Source organism: Pipistrellus kuhlii, unplaced genomic scaffold, assembly GCF_014108245.1.
Source record: "Pipistrellus kuhlii isolate mPipKuh1 unplaced genomic scaffold, mPipKuh1.p scaffold_m20_p_2, whole genome shotgun sequence".
NCBI lineage: Eukaryota > Metazoa > Chordata > Mammalia > Chiroptera > Vespertilionidae > Pipistrellus > Pipistrellus kuhlii.
This window is the reverse complement of record NW_023425515.1, coordinates 8,006,646-8,024,345: the sequence shown is the minus strand read 5'-3', so window position 1 is coordinate 8,024,345 and position 17,700 is coordinate 8,006,646. Positions and strand designations below refer to the sequence as shown.

Sequence of the window (17,700 nt, the reverse complement as noted above, 5' to 3'; positions counted from 1 at the left end):
CAGAGAGAAACATCTATGTGACAGAGAAACGTGTATGTGAGAAAGACACACATATTGTCGCCTCCTGCACATGCCCCAACCAGGGCTGGAGATCAAGCCTGCAACTGAGGTATGTGCCCTTGACCGGAATCGAACCTGAGACCCTTCAGTCTCTAGGCTGACACTCTAACCACTTGTGAAAACCAACAAGGGCTGTGGTATGTCACTTTTTAATTTAAATCAAATTCATTTGTACTTAAAGAGTACCAACTGCCAATTTCCTGTAATAGTCTCAGCTGGTTGTTAAATGCACTGCTCAATAAGAGAAAAATCATGTAGGTCTTTTTAAACTTCCAACTATGTGTGAAACTTAAATATATCCATTTTACATCACCATCGTTATAATGTAATAACCAACACACAGTGCTCACTAGATGCCATCATGTTACATATAGACCAATTCACATCCTATTTCAAGTAGTTTACATATGTACTAACTCAATTATCCTCAACAATCATAAGCATTATTATACCCATTTTACAGGGGGGAAAAACTGAGGCACAGTGCTAGCCTACCATCAACAGCTCAAAAGGCACAGAGGCCAAGATCCAAAGCAATCCTGCTCCAGTCCAGGGGCTTGGTCAGTGTGGACACACTCTCTTCCCTGAACGTGTGAGAACCGCACACTCAGCCATCTCACTGGCCATGAAATCAACATGACGAACGTGGGAGCAATCCCACGCTTTCCACAGACCCGGGCTTGCGGAAACCTCTCATCTTCCCCATTCCAACCACCGCCTTCCTTCAGAAAACACTGTAATCCTAGCAAAGTTCAGGCTAAATCTGTATTGCATGTTTTTTATTAAAAAAAAAAAAATGTAGCCACACAAACGAAATCTAAATAAAATGCCCTCTTAGCTTCCTTTTGTAAAGCTAAGATTTCACACAGGCGAACCTGAGTCCTCTGTATCTGCCGAGCACAAACATTTTCATAAAACTATAACTGATGAACATGTCCAGACTTTAAAAAAAAAAAAAATGAATTTGCTTTCATTCTACAGTGGTCATGATAATCCAGTTTCTGTAGTTGTTGTTTTTTTTTTGGTTTTTTTTTGGTGGAATTCTACATTTAAACAGGTACCAGTAAAGCCTATCTATTCATCAGAATTAACCTCAAGAGGAAAATTCACTGGCTATTTCTTTTAAAGGAAAACACACTGTCCTCACCAAAGTGGTTATTTCCTAAGCTATCCATGTTAAACTGGGAGAGCTTAAGAAATAGTTACATAACATGTTCCTCCTGCAGATTCAGCTGCAAGGTTTAGGTCTTGTCTGCTTTTCTTTCTACAGCAAAAATGTTAAGCAATAGACATTGTATTTCTTAAACTTGCTACTTGCTCAGGGGGTGTGCATTCCTTCACCTTAGCTCTTGGCTTCCTCCACCTGGCCCCCGCCCCCCCCTCCCCCAGCCTCTCAGGAGGGTGTATCTGTGCATTGGCTGGACCACCCAGGGTGACAGCATTCCCAAGGGTTTGCAGAAGATGGGGTTTAGCATCAACCCCAAGCTACACATTTGCATCTGGGACCCCACTGTGAGAAGGAAACCTTTTCACAGCTAAGTAAGACGCAGAGAGGTAGAAAAACCACCCACAAACCCCAAAAAACAAATGAAAATGCATTTTCTCCACCTTCCTCCTTGCTGCCCAGTGAGCCCCGTTTTCTGCCATGCCCTCCCTGAGTCAATGCTGCAGACACAGAGCTCTCAGATCCTGCTTGCGCCCCTCACCTTCGACCCTCAATTCCCCACTCCTCTCCAGAATGTTCCCTGGGCCTTTTCTCTCCGTCTCAGCATCTGTCATGCTCATGAGCACGCATTTAGAGTAGAATGATTTCTGTCTGGTCTGACTGGAAGCTTCGTGAAGGAAAAGACTGCTTTGTTCATCGCAGTATCTTCCAAGCTGCAGGACAGGACTTGGCTCAAAAAGAGAATAAATAAAAATGTTCCCACTAATGGGTAGGCAAAGACAATGAAATCACTCTCCACACCTGCTCATCTTTCATTGTTCAGAGCCTCATCTGCCCTAGCCAGTTTGGCTCAGTGGAGAGAGCATCAGCCTGCGGACTGAAGGGTCCTGGGTTTGATTCCGATCAGGGGCACATGCCCAGGGTTGCAGGCTTGGTCCCCAGTGGAGGGCATGCAGGAGGCAGCCAATCAATCTCTCTCCCTCTCCCTTCCTCTCTGAAATCAATTAAAAAAAAAAAAAATATATATATATGTATGTATTTTGTTAGTTAGTTGGTTTGTTTTTAAAGAGCCTCATCTTCGCCTGGCTGGCTCTAAACCAGGCACAGGGAAAAGAAAGAAGATTACAAAGGCCAGCCTCACACTTCCAGGTGAATGTGACTATGTGTGTGTGTGTGATTATGTGTGTGTGACTATGTGTGTGTGAGTATGTGTGTGAATATATGTGTGTGAGTGTGAGTGTGTGTGTATGTGTGTGTGAATGTGATTATGTATGTATGAGTTGAGTGTTATGTGTGTGAGGGTATGTGTGTGTGAGTGGAACTGTGTGTGTGTGTGTGTGTGTATTTGTGTGTGAATGTATGTGTGTGTGTGTGTATCTGTGTGTGAGTGTATGTGTTGTCTGGGAGGAGAAAGGCAGAGAGAGGGATGTAAACAAATACTGTAAAATGACCTCACTTCCATTCCCCAGACGCACATACAAACCTGGCTGAAGATGAACTACTAGGAAATTCTCCAGGATTATCTCATCCTATTGCTTTATTCTATAAATATACATATTTAGGTAACACTTTCACTCAGAGCCCCACTTAATCTGTACTTTCCTCATGGTACTTAACACTTTCTATTTTCTTTTATAATCATGTGCCTGTCTTATTTACTCTACAAACTTCTTGGAGGCTGGAGTGAGGGTGGGAAGTACTGAGGTATGTACAAACTAAACCTTACATCCTGGGGCTTCACAACTAAAACACTGATAAGGTGAATCTCTGCATTCCAAAACTGGTATCCTGATGCAGAGATCAAAGAATATATTAATGCTAGGTGCTTTGCAAGTCTCTTAAGGTAAATACTTGTCCCCACCTAAGTCAGATTTGCACAAATAGGATGCACATTTCCACTGAATTTGATCACACTTCTTCAACTACAGTTTATCGGTCACATAAAAGGCACGTAATAGATACAACTATTTCTAGAATGACTGGCAACATTCACCTTCACACAAATATCTGTAAAGAAATCTCTCTCACAAGCCACACACAGTAACATAACATAGGCGATCCTCCAGCCACAGGGAGAAAGCCTTAGCCATAGACCTAACCTCATTTCCTTCAAACCAGGATGCAATGGACCATGTTGTTTTTCTTTTTCTTTCTTTTCTCCAATTGGCTATTCCTATTTAACCTTGTGATCATTTGAGTTGCATGCTCCTTTTCATTTCCTCAGGCAGAACCAGGGGTGGCCAGTCTCTCTGGAGGACTAGTAGCGTCACAGCTGCCATTGGGCGCCTCTGCTGGTTAAGGGTGACCAGAGAGAAGCTTTTGTGCCCTGCTGGTGACCACGGATTAGCAGGAAACTCCTAACAGATCACCATCAAATCTTGGCTTCACTATTCCGTGTGCAGGTGTCTGCTGTCAGGGCAGTACGTAATATGGATAGCTCTCTATAGTCTACAAATTAGCATCACTTTCAAAGCAGATAATTGTGATTAGGTTAAACTCCCCCGACATAGGAAAATACAACTTTAGGGAGTAGCAAGTTTAAGGAAATAAGTAAATAAATGTCTGGGCTTTTGAAACTCATCCTCTATGGCTACGCCAAGCAAAAGCATCAGCCACTGTACTAATGCTCCCACCAAGAGCTGAGCTCCATTATCGCCACCCTGGCTGGGTTCTCTTTTAGGGACCCCCACAGAAGACCTGTTTTCCACGCCCACAAAGACAGGCAAGCCATAATTACATCTCCCCAGCGGGCAGGGATACAGCTGGGTAAGTCCCCCTCAATCCCCATTAGTGTGAATTACCCCCTCTTCCACCACAGCTTCAAATGGGCTAATCTTTGAAAGAGGTTATCATTGAAAATGTCCAAAATGATGGCAGAAAAAGCAAAAGCAAAAGCAAAAAAAAAAAAAAAAAAGGAAGCATTCAAAAGGCCAAATAAATAAATAAATAAATAAATAAAAATCATATTTGCTGCCTCTTTTTATACAGGAAAAAAAAAATACTTGCTCGGAAAAGTTAAATATATTTTTTTTACAAAAGCTTCAACTATAAAGGTTAAGATATGACTTTGAATTACTTCATTTGTGGTTTTTAATATGTAGTAAAACAACCAAAAAAAATAATAATTGCAGGAGTAAATGTAAGTCATCGGAGAAACGAGTTCCCTTAATCGAATGCTTTTTTTTTTTTTTTTTTTTTTTTAAATATGGAAAACCGTATTTGTCTTCACTAGCACTAAGTGGGCTCCTGAGCCACTTGTAGGTAGAAGAGAGAAGGGGGAAAGTTCAATGACCCCACACATCGGGGACTAAGCCAGTGCCATGAGGTGATCGCCTGCACAGTCTCGGTGAAATGACAGAAAAACACTTGTCCAGAAATAGCTTCCTTGGAAAATTACCACGAGGTAGGGGAGCAGGAGGAGCAGGGGGAGCGGGGTATTGGGGCGGGAAGGTTGCAAAAAACGGTAAAATACGGAACGGGAACCCACCGGTGGGAAATGCAACCTCCTCTTCCCCCCTCCCCTCTGTCGGACTAACAACTTCCAAGCATCTTTAGGGAAAGAAAAACAGTCCTTTTGCCCCAGCGCTGGCTGCTGGCTGGCGAGTTGGATGAATGGGGCGGCCTGGCCATACACCTAGCGGTGGGTGGATTTCCCAGGCTGCAGCCTCCACACCGCTTTTCTTTGCTGCACTGCAGAGGCGCCATCTTCTCCGTCTTAATCTTCACTCCATGCAATCCTTTTACCTGCACCCCTAAAAGAAAAAGGGACTCGGGGGGACCCTCCCTAACATCCTCCACCGGAGGGCCCCGCGCTGCCAGGGGGGAGGCCGCGCCTGCAGCAGACAAACGCCTCCTTTGATGCCCTGGAGAGAGGGGAGCTCGTGACTCCGCACCGCCCGCCACTGCCCTTTGCAGAGCGCACCCCGCAATCCGCCGATCCCCCCCTCCCCAAGGGCTTTCCAGCCCAGCAGGGAATTTGCAAAAGTCACCGAGGGGATGGGGGATGGGAAGCCCAGGCTCCCTAAGGCTCCCCCACAGCGCCCCAGCCCCCACCGGGCCGCCGGGACCACGCGCCGCGCCAGGCAGGGAGGCGGGCGGGCGGGAGCCTCGGGGGCGCACAGACCAACGCGGCTCCGTGCACCGCGCCCCGGGCTGGCGAAGGGCGGATGCCGCGGCTTTTGTTCCCGGGGAGCTGCTCCCTCTCCGGGGAGAAGCTGGAGGAAGGTGCGAGCGAATGCCCAGGGCGCCCAGGCTTGGAAGGGGAAGGGGAAGGGGAAGTGGAAGGGGAAGGTGCGAGGTGGCTGTGGGTCTCCGACCCCTCCCGTCTCCCGAACTTAACACAAAAGGGGGACGCAGCGATGTGCAAAGTTTGCCTGCAGAAGGGGGTGCCGATCCTGCTGGGGGTCGCCCTCGGAGGCCACCGCGAGCAGCAGGGGAGAGGAAGGCAGAGGAGATCGGGCAGGGACGGGGCGGCGGGGCTGCGAAGGGGAACCCGGGCGGAAAAGGCAAAGGGAAGCGGGGGAGGGAGGCGGCTTCCCGAGCCGTCCCGTCTCCGCTTCCCCAGGCCCGGAGAGAACGGGAAGGGCAGCGATGACGATCCAGGGACGCTGCGTTTTCGGTTTCACCCCATGTGTGCTCCATCTGCACGTCTCTCGCCTTCCCGGGTCCCGGGAAGCAGGGGCCGAGTTAGGGTCTGAGCTCAGGATCGATCGCCTCCCCGACTCGCCCCTGAGCGAGCGGCGGGCCCCCGGGAGCCAGCCAGACGCTGCGCCCCGCTCCCTCCTCTCCGCGGGCGGCATGGAGCGTGCGCCCCGGGACCCGCTGGGCGGGAGGCGAGGATGCGCAGCGCGGCCGCAAGCGGGGGCGTTGGGCGCGGAGGGTTCCGAACAGGGGTCCCCCTTAGACTGCCCCACGCTGCTCAGGATGAAAGATCTGGGGAGGACCGGCTCCCCACCGTCGCCCCATCCCCCCAGCCCGAAGGGCGGCACCCACCTCCAGCGCCCGAGCCGTCCAGGCGGCCAGGAGGACCAGTGCCAAGCGAGGCAGCATCGCGACTCCGCGCCGGGCACCGAGTGCGCTGCTGAGCGAGTGCGAGCCCCCGCGCCCTAGCTGTGCCGGTGCCAATGCCGGTGCCGCCGCGTCCGAGTCCGCTGGGCCCTGCGATCGCGCTGCTCCGGGTGCCCGCTCGCTGTCTCTCCCGCTGCCGCCGCCGAGGAAACTGACGGGGCTGGAGCCGAGCTGCAGGGCTCAGAGCCCCGCGAGTCAGCTGATCCGGCCCAGCCCGCCAGGCGCCCGACAGCGACCCTTAGCGGCGGCGCGGGGAGCTGCGCGCTCCGGCCGGGAGGGGCCCGCGCCCCGGCGCCCACAGGTGCAGCGCCCGCATCTCCGCCCGCACCCCGCGCCCCCCACCCCGGGCCGCCGGCCCCCTGGGCCCGGGAGCGGGAGGAGGGAGGGGCCGGGGCCGGAGAGGGGCAGTGCGGGGCCAGGGGAAGGTGAGATGTAGGGCGTCTGGGCTCCAGAGAAGTCGGGATCGCTGCCTGCTCGCTCCCGTGAGCTTGACTCATCCGCCCCGCAGGCCCCGCACGGATGGATGCTCCTGCTGGGGTGCGTTTTGGACCGCAGATCGGTTTTTGCCGCGGTGTGGGGAAGTGGGGGAGGCGTTTAGAAAAGAGAAGGGGAACGAGAGAAGCTTAAAGGAAATGGAATATCTTCCTCTCTTGTTGAGCGTGCAGAAGCTTTTTTTTTTTCCCCCCTCTTCTCCCAGTCAAAAGCAGCCACAAGCAACCTGGAATTTCTTTAGAACGAACCGAAGGAGCCAGGAGCAAGCCCGGCTAGCGAAGACCCTGGCGACCCATTTACTTACCCTTGAAAGAAAGGTTTAAACATATTTTTTGTTGTTTATTTGTTGCGGTTTCTTGTTTTGTTTTGCGGGATTTTTTTTTTCTTTTAAGAGAAGGGGCCGGTCAGCAGGGTTTTTTGTTTGTTTGTTTGTCAGTGTAGGATAGAACATACATCAGACATGGGGATGCAATGACGGTTAAGAGGGAAAGGGGTCTGTAGCGATGCTTCTTATTCCACCCCATAACTAAGAACTTCAGACCTTGAACTCTGCCCTTAGCCTTTATTCTGTCTAGAATGGTCTAGAATTGTCCAGCTGTATCCCCTCCCCTTGGCCTGAAGGAGCATTGGTCACCAAGCCTCGGTCCACAGTGGGGCCAGGGGAGACGGTATGTGAGAGCCAAGGCCCAGCCAGGGGGTGGGTGACAGCTTCCCTAACCCTTTGCCTCTCCCGCCCCTCCAGTCCTGACCCTGGATCACTTTTAATAACCAGTAGCTGTTATCAGGCAATACTCCTCTACATGCCTTGTCATTGACTTACTACAGAAAGCCCACGAGGCCCTTGCTGTTATGACTCCCACTTACATAAGTCAGGAAACTGGGACTGAGCAACTCCCAAATCTGACAGCTAGTCAGGGACACGCAGTTGGGACTGCAGGGAAAATCCCCAGGGACAGCACAACGCAGTAGCTTCTGGAACACGTTTACCCAGCACCACTGTTCCCTGACTGTCCCAGGATTGTCTGAGCAAATTGAGGGCATCTGAATGCAAAGGGAAGTATGGTTTGAAGAGGGGGAGGGAGCAGGACCCGCCACAGATGTTGCAGGGTCTGGTACCAAATGGGAAGGCAGACCCTTTATGTTTTCCAAAACTAAAAACTTTCCGTTGAGGACACATTGTTAAACCACCATGGGGCTCTTCTGAGCGCAGGGCCCTGTGTGACTGCGTGGGTTGCATGCCCTCGGAGCCAGTCCTAGGAGGAAGGAAACGTTTTTTTAAGAGTGAGGGACTTCTACTGAGCATGAAATTCAAATATATAGAAGCGAGGTTTTTTGTAATAATAAAAAAGGGTAAAATATGCTAATCAGACCGACGTCCTTCCAGACAGAACTTCCTTTCAGACAAAGCTGCAATGGATGGGGACCGCGGTGGGTGAGGCCCGGGCCAAGGCCCTTGCACAAATTTCGTGCATCAGGCCTCTAGCAATCTATACAAATGAAAGTTCCTCGATTAAGTGGTTTCACCCCCACTGTTGAAATTCACGGCACTCGCACATTCCCTGGACAAGATGTTCTCCCAGGGAAGGTGATTAGCGGCTGACTGTCAGAATGATGGACAGTCCTTACATTTTTCTCCCGTTCCATTACCACTCAGGAGATCCTGATGGCTTTCACTTCTCAGCCACTAGCTCTGTTCCATATTTAATGCCAGTTCCTGCCCTGAGACAGCTTTCAGATTCCCTGAGCAGAAAATAAAGGAACATCTCGAGTCAGAAGCCTACAAAAGGATCAAGCACCAGTTGGCTGGGATCTCTGAGACATTCCAAACCTAGACTTGAATGCCTCCCCTTTGAAGATATTTGCTCTCCCTTCAAAGGGTGCATTCTGTCTTTGGGCTGTTCTGGCTTCTATGAAGTTCTTACGTCATTCCTTTCTCTTGAACCTCCCACTCAGATGGCCCTTTGCCCCATGACCTGTAGAGGGCCACCTGGGAAGGCACATGGGCATTTTTTTAAATTATTATCAGCTGAACTCAGGGTCATAGGCAGAGCCATGCCCTAGGAACATGCTTCTCCAATGAGGCTGGACATGTTGTCAGCTTTGCCTTCATATCAGCCCAGGTGTCAACAGGGGTGGGACTAGATATGTAAATCCAGGCATGCTAGGGCCTACTTAAGAATGCAAATAAGCTCCTTTGATCCTAAGTTTTGGTGTTACTTCCTGGTATTAATAAATGTGCTGCGAGGTCTGAATTGTCGTCCTATCCCTCCATCAGAGAGAATGGCATCCTCCCACCCAGCAATCCAGGCGGAAAGAAGAAGGGGGCTTGGAGGGGGGTTTGGGCGGGAGGGGGAGGGCGGGGGTGTGGCTCTGGGGTGGAGAGGCGGGCGGGTGGGGGGTTGTTCTTGGGGGCTCCTTTTCTTCTTTCTTTCTTCTTTCTTCTTTCTTCTTTCTTTCTTTCTTTTCTTTCTTTCTTTCTTTCTTTCTTTTCTTCTCTTTCTTTTCTTTCTTTCTTTCTTTCTTCTTCCTTCCTTCCTTCTTTCTTTCTTCCTTCCTTCCTTCTTTTCTCTCTTTCTCTTCTCTCTCTTTCTCTCTGCTCTCTTCTCTCTCTCTCTCTTCCCTCCCTCCCCCTCCCTCCCTCCCTCCTTCCTTTCCCTCCCTCTCTCCCTCCCTCCCTTTCTCCCCTTCCTTCCTTCCTTCCTTCCTTCCTTCCTTCCTTCCTTCCTTCCTTCCTTCCTTTCTTTCTTTCTTTCTTTCTTTCTTTCTTTCTTTCTTTCTTTCTTTCTTTCTTTCTTTCATTGTTTCTCAATCCCTGGCCGCCTCCATTTAGAACCGGTTCATTTATCTCTCTTTCCATGCTGGATGCAGAAAAAGGAGATCCCTGCCATGTCTGGCCCCCGCCTCATCAGGCCCCTGCAGTGACCAAGCAGAATAAAGCTTTTCCACACACACATGTCTTCACATACTTGCCAGGAGTGTTCATGCTGCTCCTGCCTCCCGCGTCCTCTCTTATCAAAGTAACACAGGCACTTCCTTTAACAGCTGTGCAGATGGCACGGTTTCTGGTTCCTTCTAAGCCCTGGCCATTCTCCCTAGATGTCTACTGGTTTGTGTACAATACTCCATGACGGCTCTGGCCACCTCAGCGTGCAGGAGTCCACTGCCCACCTCAGTGTGCAGCCTAACGTTGCCATTTGATTTTGTCAACTCAGGCTGGTCACACTCACCATCACGTCTCCCAGATCTGTTTTATACATGAGTTGTAGCCACATCTCCATTATCTCATAATTAGGATATTATCTGTACCCCACAAATATCACCCCAGAGGATCTTAATCTAAGAAGACAAGCCCTCTATTAGTTTGCCAAGCTCGTCAGAACATAGTATTGTAGACCTGTTGACTTAGGCTTGGAGGCTGAAAGTCTGAGATCAAGGTGTTTGCTGGATGGACGACTTCTGAGGCCACTCTCTGTAGCTTACAGATGGCCTTATCTGAGTTTTCACAGTCTTTCCTTGGTGTGTGTGTGTGTCATCTCTTCTTATAAGGACACCAGTAAGTACAATTTGGTGTAGATTTTTTGTGTGTGAATATGTAAATTCATCAAAAGAAAGTTAGAAGTATAGACCTATAGCCTGGGATTGGTAAATTAGGGATGTCAGGAAGGGGATTTTCTGCCCCTTCTCCCCTCCTCCCCAAAGATTTGCTAGCAACCTCAAAGAGGAAAGGGAGCAAGAAGAAGGATGTTCTAAGGAAGGAAGGACCTTGTAAGTGCATGATGGAGCTGATGAGTGGGAGCCAGCATTGGGGGGATGTGTTGATGTGTGAGAAGCAGAGGAATGCAGTCAGATGGAATGGACAGTGCTAAGCTGCTACTCACTGCAGGTTTCCCCATCAGCCTGCCACATGCTAACATTTCTACAGGAGGGTCTGCCAGTGTGGGAGGTTCAGGGAAATTGGGAGGTAAATAGCTGGGATCAGAAAGAATAGGGGAAGGGCATGCTAGAGGTTCCAGGTATGACCATAGAAGGAATTTGTAAAAGGATTGTGGAAAATGCATGTTTACTTGAGGCTTGTGTTGGGTTAACTTTCATGTCACAAAGAAGGAGGTTAGAGGTTAAGCCAGTTGGAAAGGGGTGGAGAAAGGAGGCTTTTGCACCTGGGTATGTCTCACCTGGGCACTATCCATTTCAATTTTTAAACAACAATGGACATACTAAATTAAGATTTTAGTTTGCTTGTTTTAGGTACCAGAAGTACATGCAACAGAAAGAAGCTTGAATAAAGTGAATGAAGATCAAAGGAAAGGCAAATGAGAGATGAACGCTGGAGATGTGGCTGCAGTAATTTTCTGTGATAATTGATGGTTTGTCCCAGTGATCAGCAAACTCATTAGTCAACAAGACCAAATATCAACAGTACAATGACTGAAATTTCTTTTGAGAGCCAAATATTTTAAACTTAAACTTCTTCTAACGCCACTTCTTCAAAATAGACTCACCCAGGCCATGGTATTTTGTGGAAGAGCTACACTCAAGTGGCCAAAGAGCCACATGTGGCTTGAGAACCATAGTTTGCCAACCACTGGTCTGTCCCCAATCTATTCAGATGAAGTTAACATGATTTTACAAAAGAGAAGATATGTTTTGTTGTGTTTACTTATAAGAACCCAATAGTTATGTGAAGATGAAATATTTGTGAGATGAGCCCTAAATTCTCCAGGAGATATTGTATGAGAAAGAAGTGAGTTATGTCTATTACTCAAGGTTATTAGAATGATAAATTTTGAAAAACGAAGGATAACATCCTCTGGCACAATTTCCAAACTGTGTACCATGGAACTCTGTGACTAAGTGCATATATGAAAAGATTCAATAAATTTGAGAAACAAGTGGCTACACAAAATGTAACAAATAGCTTTACTCTAGAATGCCTTCCGCCCTTTAAAATGGCACCATGCATTTTCAATTTTAAAGAAGGTAGCTATTTATGCAACATCCTGTCTCTCCCTGATTTTGTTTTTGTTTTTGTTTACTGCATCGAATCCAAAGAGCAAGCTTGAAGGCATTCTAGTGGACTCTCGGATTTCTTTGTTGAAACCCTTGTAGGAATGAAGGGGTATAGAGTACATTTTTGTCAAAACAGATGGGTTTTTTCCATGGAAAGATGTTTCCATGCATGATCTTGAAGATATAACGAAAGAAAGTAGAAATATCAGGTGACAGACATTTTAAAGTGAGGCATAGCAGATGCCATATAAAAGCATTCTGAAAGGACAAAGTAGGAGCTAAAATGTGTATTACACCCAACATACTGGGTGAGACTGAATATTTTTACAATGCAAATATGCAAGTGTATGGCCAGCTCCTTCCCAGTTTCAGGGAGAAATAGGACACACTCCAATTCAAATGCTTCTCTTTTAAGTTTTCCTGTGCGAGAAGGAGAAAGCATTGTGATGTGTACAAAGATAAGCCTCAGGATAAGACTTGAGCTCACTGCACTGCCTTTAATCTTGTGGGAAGGTGGCTCCGAAGAACAGCTCAGGACCTCTTTGAAGATGAGCGAGGTGTTCCGGAAGGAGAATTGAAAGAGACAGCGATGGGATTCATTTTCAGAAGACTTTGCTGAAATGTCTCATACCGCATAGGCAGAGAGCAAAGGCATAAGGAGATGTAGAACTCTCTCGGTAAAAGAGGGAAACATCTGGATTTCCATAGTTTTCCTCTGTTACTCCTCATTGAAAAATCTATTTAAGGCTAGTGGTGTCAGGTGTCCCTGTCAGCCCTTATTAGTGCACCAAAAAGAGAAAGAAGGGAAAGATTTTGGGAGTCTGGTCTGAAAAGGAATGTGTTTATTTCTGTTTTCCAACTATCAGTGAAAACAGAGTCTGTCAGCTAAGCCTTGCAAGGTCAAGGGTCCGAGGAACCATCTTGCTCTGACCAGTTTTGTGAAGCCTGGTCAGAGATACTGACTAAATTAAAAGGGGAACTACTAGAGGCCCATTTCCTTTTGCAAAGGAAAGATGAAATGAGATGGAAGGAAACTGGAAAAAAAAAAAAAAAAAAAAAAAAAAAGCAGAACACAAAAGTTGATTTTCTCCAGTGCTAGCATTTACCCTGGCTTAAATCTTGGAAAACAGATTTGCTGAAACTCAATTGTATCATTTCAGCCTCAACTACTTGGGAGCTTCTGGGAAATTTGATTTAAAAAAAAAATCAGATTCTATCAACATTGTTTGGTGCTTTTCCACCAGAAATCTCCAAAGAAGTCCAAAAGCCATATGCATTCTGTGTCTAGAAGGAAATAGACCAAGATATTAGAAACTGAGCTGGAGTAACTCAAGTCTTATAAGGCTCTCAATAATTCAACCCCCAGGAAACATCCATGAGATATGTATTTTTTTTTTTTTCAAACAAGGTGGAGAAGCTCAGGTACGTCCTGGGATGTGCCTTCACTCCGAGGCTTACTTCTTTTTGAATTCATCTTCAGTGATAAAATAGTTCAGTGTAAGATTTAGTCTCCCTGAACCAAAGCGCAGGACAACCTAGAGCTTTGCTAGTCCTGTGGGAGTGAGAAGCAATTTCATCCTCACCTCTCACACTTACAGAGAAGCTGTTGGGTCAGGCTGGCCCAGAGGCCTTTGCACCTCACTTCTGATCTCCTCTGATTAGGAAGGATTTGATTTAACACAATTTTCCTTCAGTCTGAGCAAGCCAGGGTGCTTCCACTGCCATCCCATAATGCCCTGCAACTGACCCCTTTCATCTCCAACTTTCTTCCAGCTCCTATGAGTTGAAGAAGAACCTAGATTTACAGTGTTTAAACGTAAAGCGAATGTGGTGCACCAGGCCAAGCCTTTCATTTGATGAATACTCATTGTATGTGGTCATGTGACTGTGTACTGGCAAAGCTTGGCCCTGGTTCCCCATTCTCATGTTATTTTGTGATGCTTCCAGATCTGGTGATCTCACCAGACCCAAGCCATGAAAACAATGGGCTGAGAAGACCAGTCATACTTTATGAAGTAGTGCACTTTGCCTCATCTTTCTTTCTAGAGGCTTAGAGTGAACTTACTTCTAATAACATATTTGCTGTTACTTGATATATGCTGAATACTGTAATCAGTGTCAAAGTAATTAATGAGATGCTTGACATCCTTTCTGAATACATAGTCTTCAAAGTGTGGTGTGTATTTTACAACGCTAGCTCATCTCAGTTCAAAGCAGACACAATTCAAGGGCTCAGTAGCCACATCTAGTGATGTGTACCATAATGGACAGTGTGGGCCTAGATAGTGATGATGGAGATGCAAAGGTGGCGTTATTTCTATAGTACATTCTTTCCAGAATACAAATGCATTATAATATGATCAATTGTTTACATTTATAACCCTTTGTTAAGTTGACATGCTTTAAAATTATTCTGATAATAACATTGAGTTATTATCCCTCTACTGAGATAATGTTAAAATCTTACTTAATGCATAGTATTCCTTAGAGTCACCCCAAAATTTGATATGCTTTCCTTGGACATCTTTCTGTAAGTGTGTGAAGACTGGATTACTTAGTACCCTTCAGATGTAATGTTTTTTATTATGATTATCCAGCCAGGTCTGACTATATCTAATTATGTTCTTATCTAACCCAACATACTTTGTCCATAAAAGTATCAAGAGAATCATATGCTCTGTTAAAGTCCAAATATGCAATGCCAGCCACATTTATGTAATAGAGGACAGTGTGCATGTATTTCCTGGTGAACCTGTCAGCTCAGGTTCCAGAGATCCCTATGTTTTTTTTGTTTTGTTTTGTTTTTTGTAGTTTTTTTTAAATTATTTGTTTGTTTTGTTTTGCTTTTTATTTTTTTAATATTTATTTATTTATTTATTTATTTATTTATTTATTTATGTGTGTGTCCTTATGTGAGTCTTTGAATAATCTAGTCTACATGCTTCCTCTCATTTGAGTAGAGGTAATCTTATTTTCTGATAGCTGCAGTTACTGATTTTGGGGAGAAAGAAAGATGAGCGTGAACAACCACTTGCCATTACAGATGACAGAAAAGCTAGATTTGATTTATTGGACCTGAACTTAGTATTCTAGAATATCACAAACAAGAAGGAGCTTGCATTTGATGGAGGAGCAAATGCCAAGAGATGAGCCAGTCTACTTTCAAAATTGCCAAAGTGGGTTTATGGAAGACAATGTCTAAATCAAAGTGCAACAAGGAAGATAAAAACATGGTGTGACACAGAGAGAAGCAGAAAAAAAAAAAAAGAAAAAAAAAAAAAAGAATGTCCTCAAACATCCTCACACATAAATCACAGGATGTCGCCTAGGGAATAAAATTTGGGTGATGCCTGTGATGTCTGTGTACCAGTGCTCATTGTGTATGACACATTCAGCATCCACAACCTGATATTCTAACATAGGGAAGTAAATAGGGCTTTAGTGGAAGTTTAATGTTGGTGGAAGAGGACTGACAACTATAATTAGGAACCAAAGCAAGGGTCTTTTTCCATAGAAACTCACCTGGGAGTGTGCAGTAGCTCACTTAGAACAGGATTTAAAAGCTCCCTCTTCAAGCAGGCAGCTTGAGTAGTCCTAGACCCTGGAGAACTGTTTATCATTGCCCAGGACATTAAGGCCAGATTTTAGAACAGGATTCTCACACCATTCCATGCTGAAACACTGAGCCAGGTTATTTGGCTTTATTGGACAGTCCATACTCTCTGTCTGATTCCCTCTCTTGTATTGGATTACAAACTTTTGACATATGTGCACCCCATCTATAATTTTTGTAACGCGGAGTACCCCTCATACTCATGAGAACATAGAATTAGGTGCAGCTAAGCATGGTGCAGTGTATATCCCCACCAAACTCTGATGCAACGCATACCCCCACCAAACCCTTCCCGTACCCCTGGAGTATGCGTACCACACTTTGGGAAACACTGGATTAAGGTATTTCCATCCACCACACTAGACTTGAAGGACACAAATTGTGAACAGAACACAAATAATGAGAACCACACCTATCTTTAAACCTGGGTCTATTAGTTTCCACATAATGACATCATGGCAATTAGCTAAGATTGGTGTCATATCTTCCTCTATAAAATGAAGTAATAGAATCTACTTACTGGGGCCTTTATGAAGCTTAGAGATGGCATGTGCCAAGTGCTTGGCACACAATGGGCATTCAATAACTGCTGTGGAAACTATACCTGTGGCTTGGGCAAAAACTTTTCCACACACACACACATGCACACACATGCGCATGTGAGTTCACAGTATGATGGTTGGCTAAAACAGGCTCTTGGTGAGCTCTTGTCAGGTCCTGGAAAATTAGCAAGGTAGCAACGAGAGCCCAGCCTAGGACATGTTCAGCAAAAGCCTGAAGTGAATCTTGTTAACATCCTGGGAGAATGCTGATGAGCAGCCTTTGGTCTGCAATGTTTTCAGACTTTCTCTCTCTCTCTCTCTTGAAGTATAATCTACATGCTATATAATAAACTCAATTAAAAGTATACAATTCAATGGTTATTAGTATATTCACAGATATGTACAACCATCATTACAGCCAACTTTAGAACATTTTTATCACTTCTAAAAAAAAAAAATCATATCCTTTATCTATCACCCCCTTCCCTCTTTCCAGGCCTAAATAGTTGCTAATTACTTTGTCTCTAAAGGTTTTCCTGTTCTGGACATTTCATATGAATGGAATAATAAAATATGTGTGTTTTTTGTAACTCTCCCCCCCCCTGCCCCCAGTATCACGTTTTCAAGGTTCATCTATGTGGTAGCATGTATCCATACTTTGTTCCTTCTTTTGGACAAGTAATGTTCCTTTGTATAGATATGCCACGTTTTGTTTATCCATTTGGCAGTGGTAGGCATTTGAGTTGTCTCCTTTCTTTTGTTCACTATGGGCAAATTGCTATGAGATTTCATGGACAAATTTTTGTGTAGATATGTGTTTTTATTTCTCTTGGTAAATATCTAGGAGTGGAATTGCTGCATTTCAGCCATCTTTTAATGTTCTTATTACTGGACAGGTCAAGAGTTAGTGACATCATACTCATCTTCCTAAAACTCTTTTTGTTATAATCCCGTTTTTCTGGATGTATGTTTACTCAGTTAATAATCTGAACCATTACTGCAAATCAGGTAATGTTCTAGGCACTGGCAACTTTGGTGAATTTGTCTCTTCAGGGTCTAAATGGAACCTGACAGGAGGCTAATGACTTCTTTGCTGCAGACATAACTATAGACTACCTACTGCAGGAAAACAGAAAGAGCCCTTAACCTGTATCTTTCTTGGTTATCTAAATAAGCTATCATCATTACTTAGCTCCTCTCATAGGAGCTTCTTGTTCATGCTGCTTACTTATTCATTCATTCTGTATTCATTAATGTCCTAAAACATTCATTCAATACTAATTCATTATGCATTTACACTCTGTCAATCACTATGCTAGACTTGATGGATTTAAAGGCATTCATTTCTTGTCAGAGAGAAGTAACATAAATAGGTTGTTATAATACAACTAGAGGCCTGGTGCATGTGTGGAGTCTGGCCCACCCCATCGGGGTTGATCAGGACAGGCTGATTGTGGGGAGGGGCCACAAGCAGTTGGCAGGCTGTCCCTTCCCCAGAGGGGAGGATGATTGGGGCAGGGTAGACCTGGGGGAATGGTTGAACTCCTGGTCGAATTCCCGGTGGAAGGGACAATTTACATATTAGCTTTTTGTTATGTAGGATATTGTTTGATGAGATGTTCCTACCCACTTTGGAGTCACTGGGGAAGTCTTCCTGAAGGTGGAACTGGGGAGTGTGAATGTAGAGACTAGAGTGAGGGTGGGAAACTTCTCAGGAAGAGGGACCAATGTAAGTAGACCCAAAAGTAGGAAAT

General features: G+C 45.7%; 1 protein-coding gene across 7 annotated transcripts in view; it reads right to left on the bottom strand.

Moving 5' to 3' along the window:
- LOC118724175 (amyloid beta precursor protein) overlaps positions 1 to 6,501 on the bottom strand; it is a 213,970-nt gene extending 207,469 nt beyond the window's left edge. For 2 of the 7 annotated variants that reach the window (XM_036447147.2, XM_036447149.2), the window contains exon 1: positions 6,218 to 6,498. In XM_036447147.2, the coding sequence (XP_036303040.1) occupies positions 6,218 to 6,274 (57 nt within the window). In that variant the 5' untranslated portion in view covers positions 6,275 to 6,498. Of the gene's footprint in view, positions 1 to 6,217 lie in introns of all 7 variants that reach the window. The other 5 variants (XM_036447148.2, XM_036447150.2, XM_036447151.2 and 2 more) reach the window with 4 other exon arrangements.
- Positions 6,502 to 17,700: the final 11,199 nt, after the last annotated feature.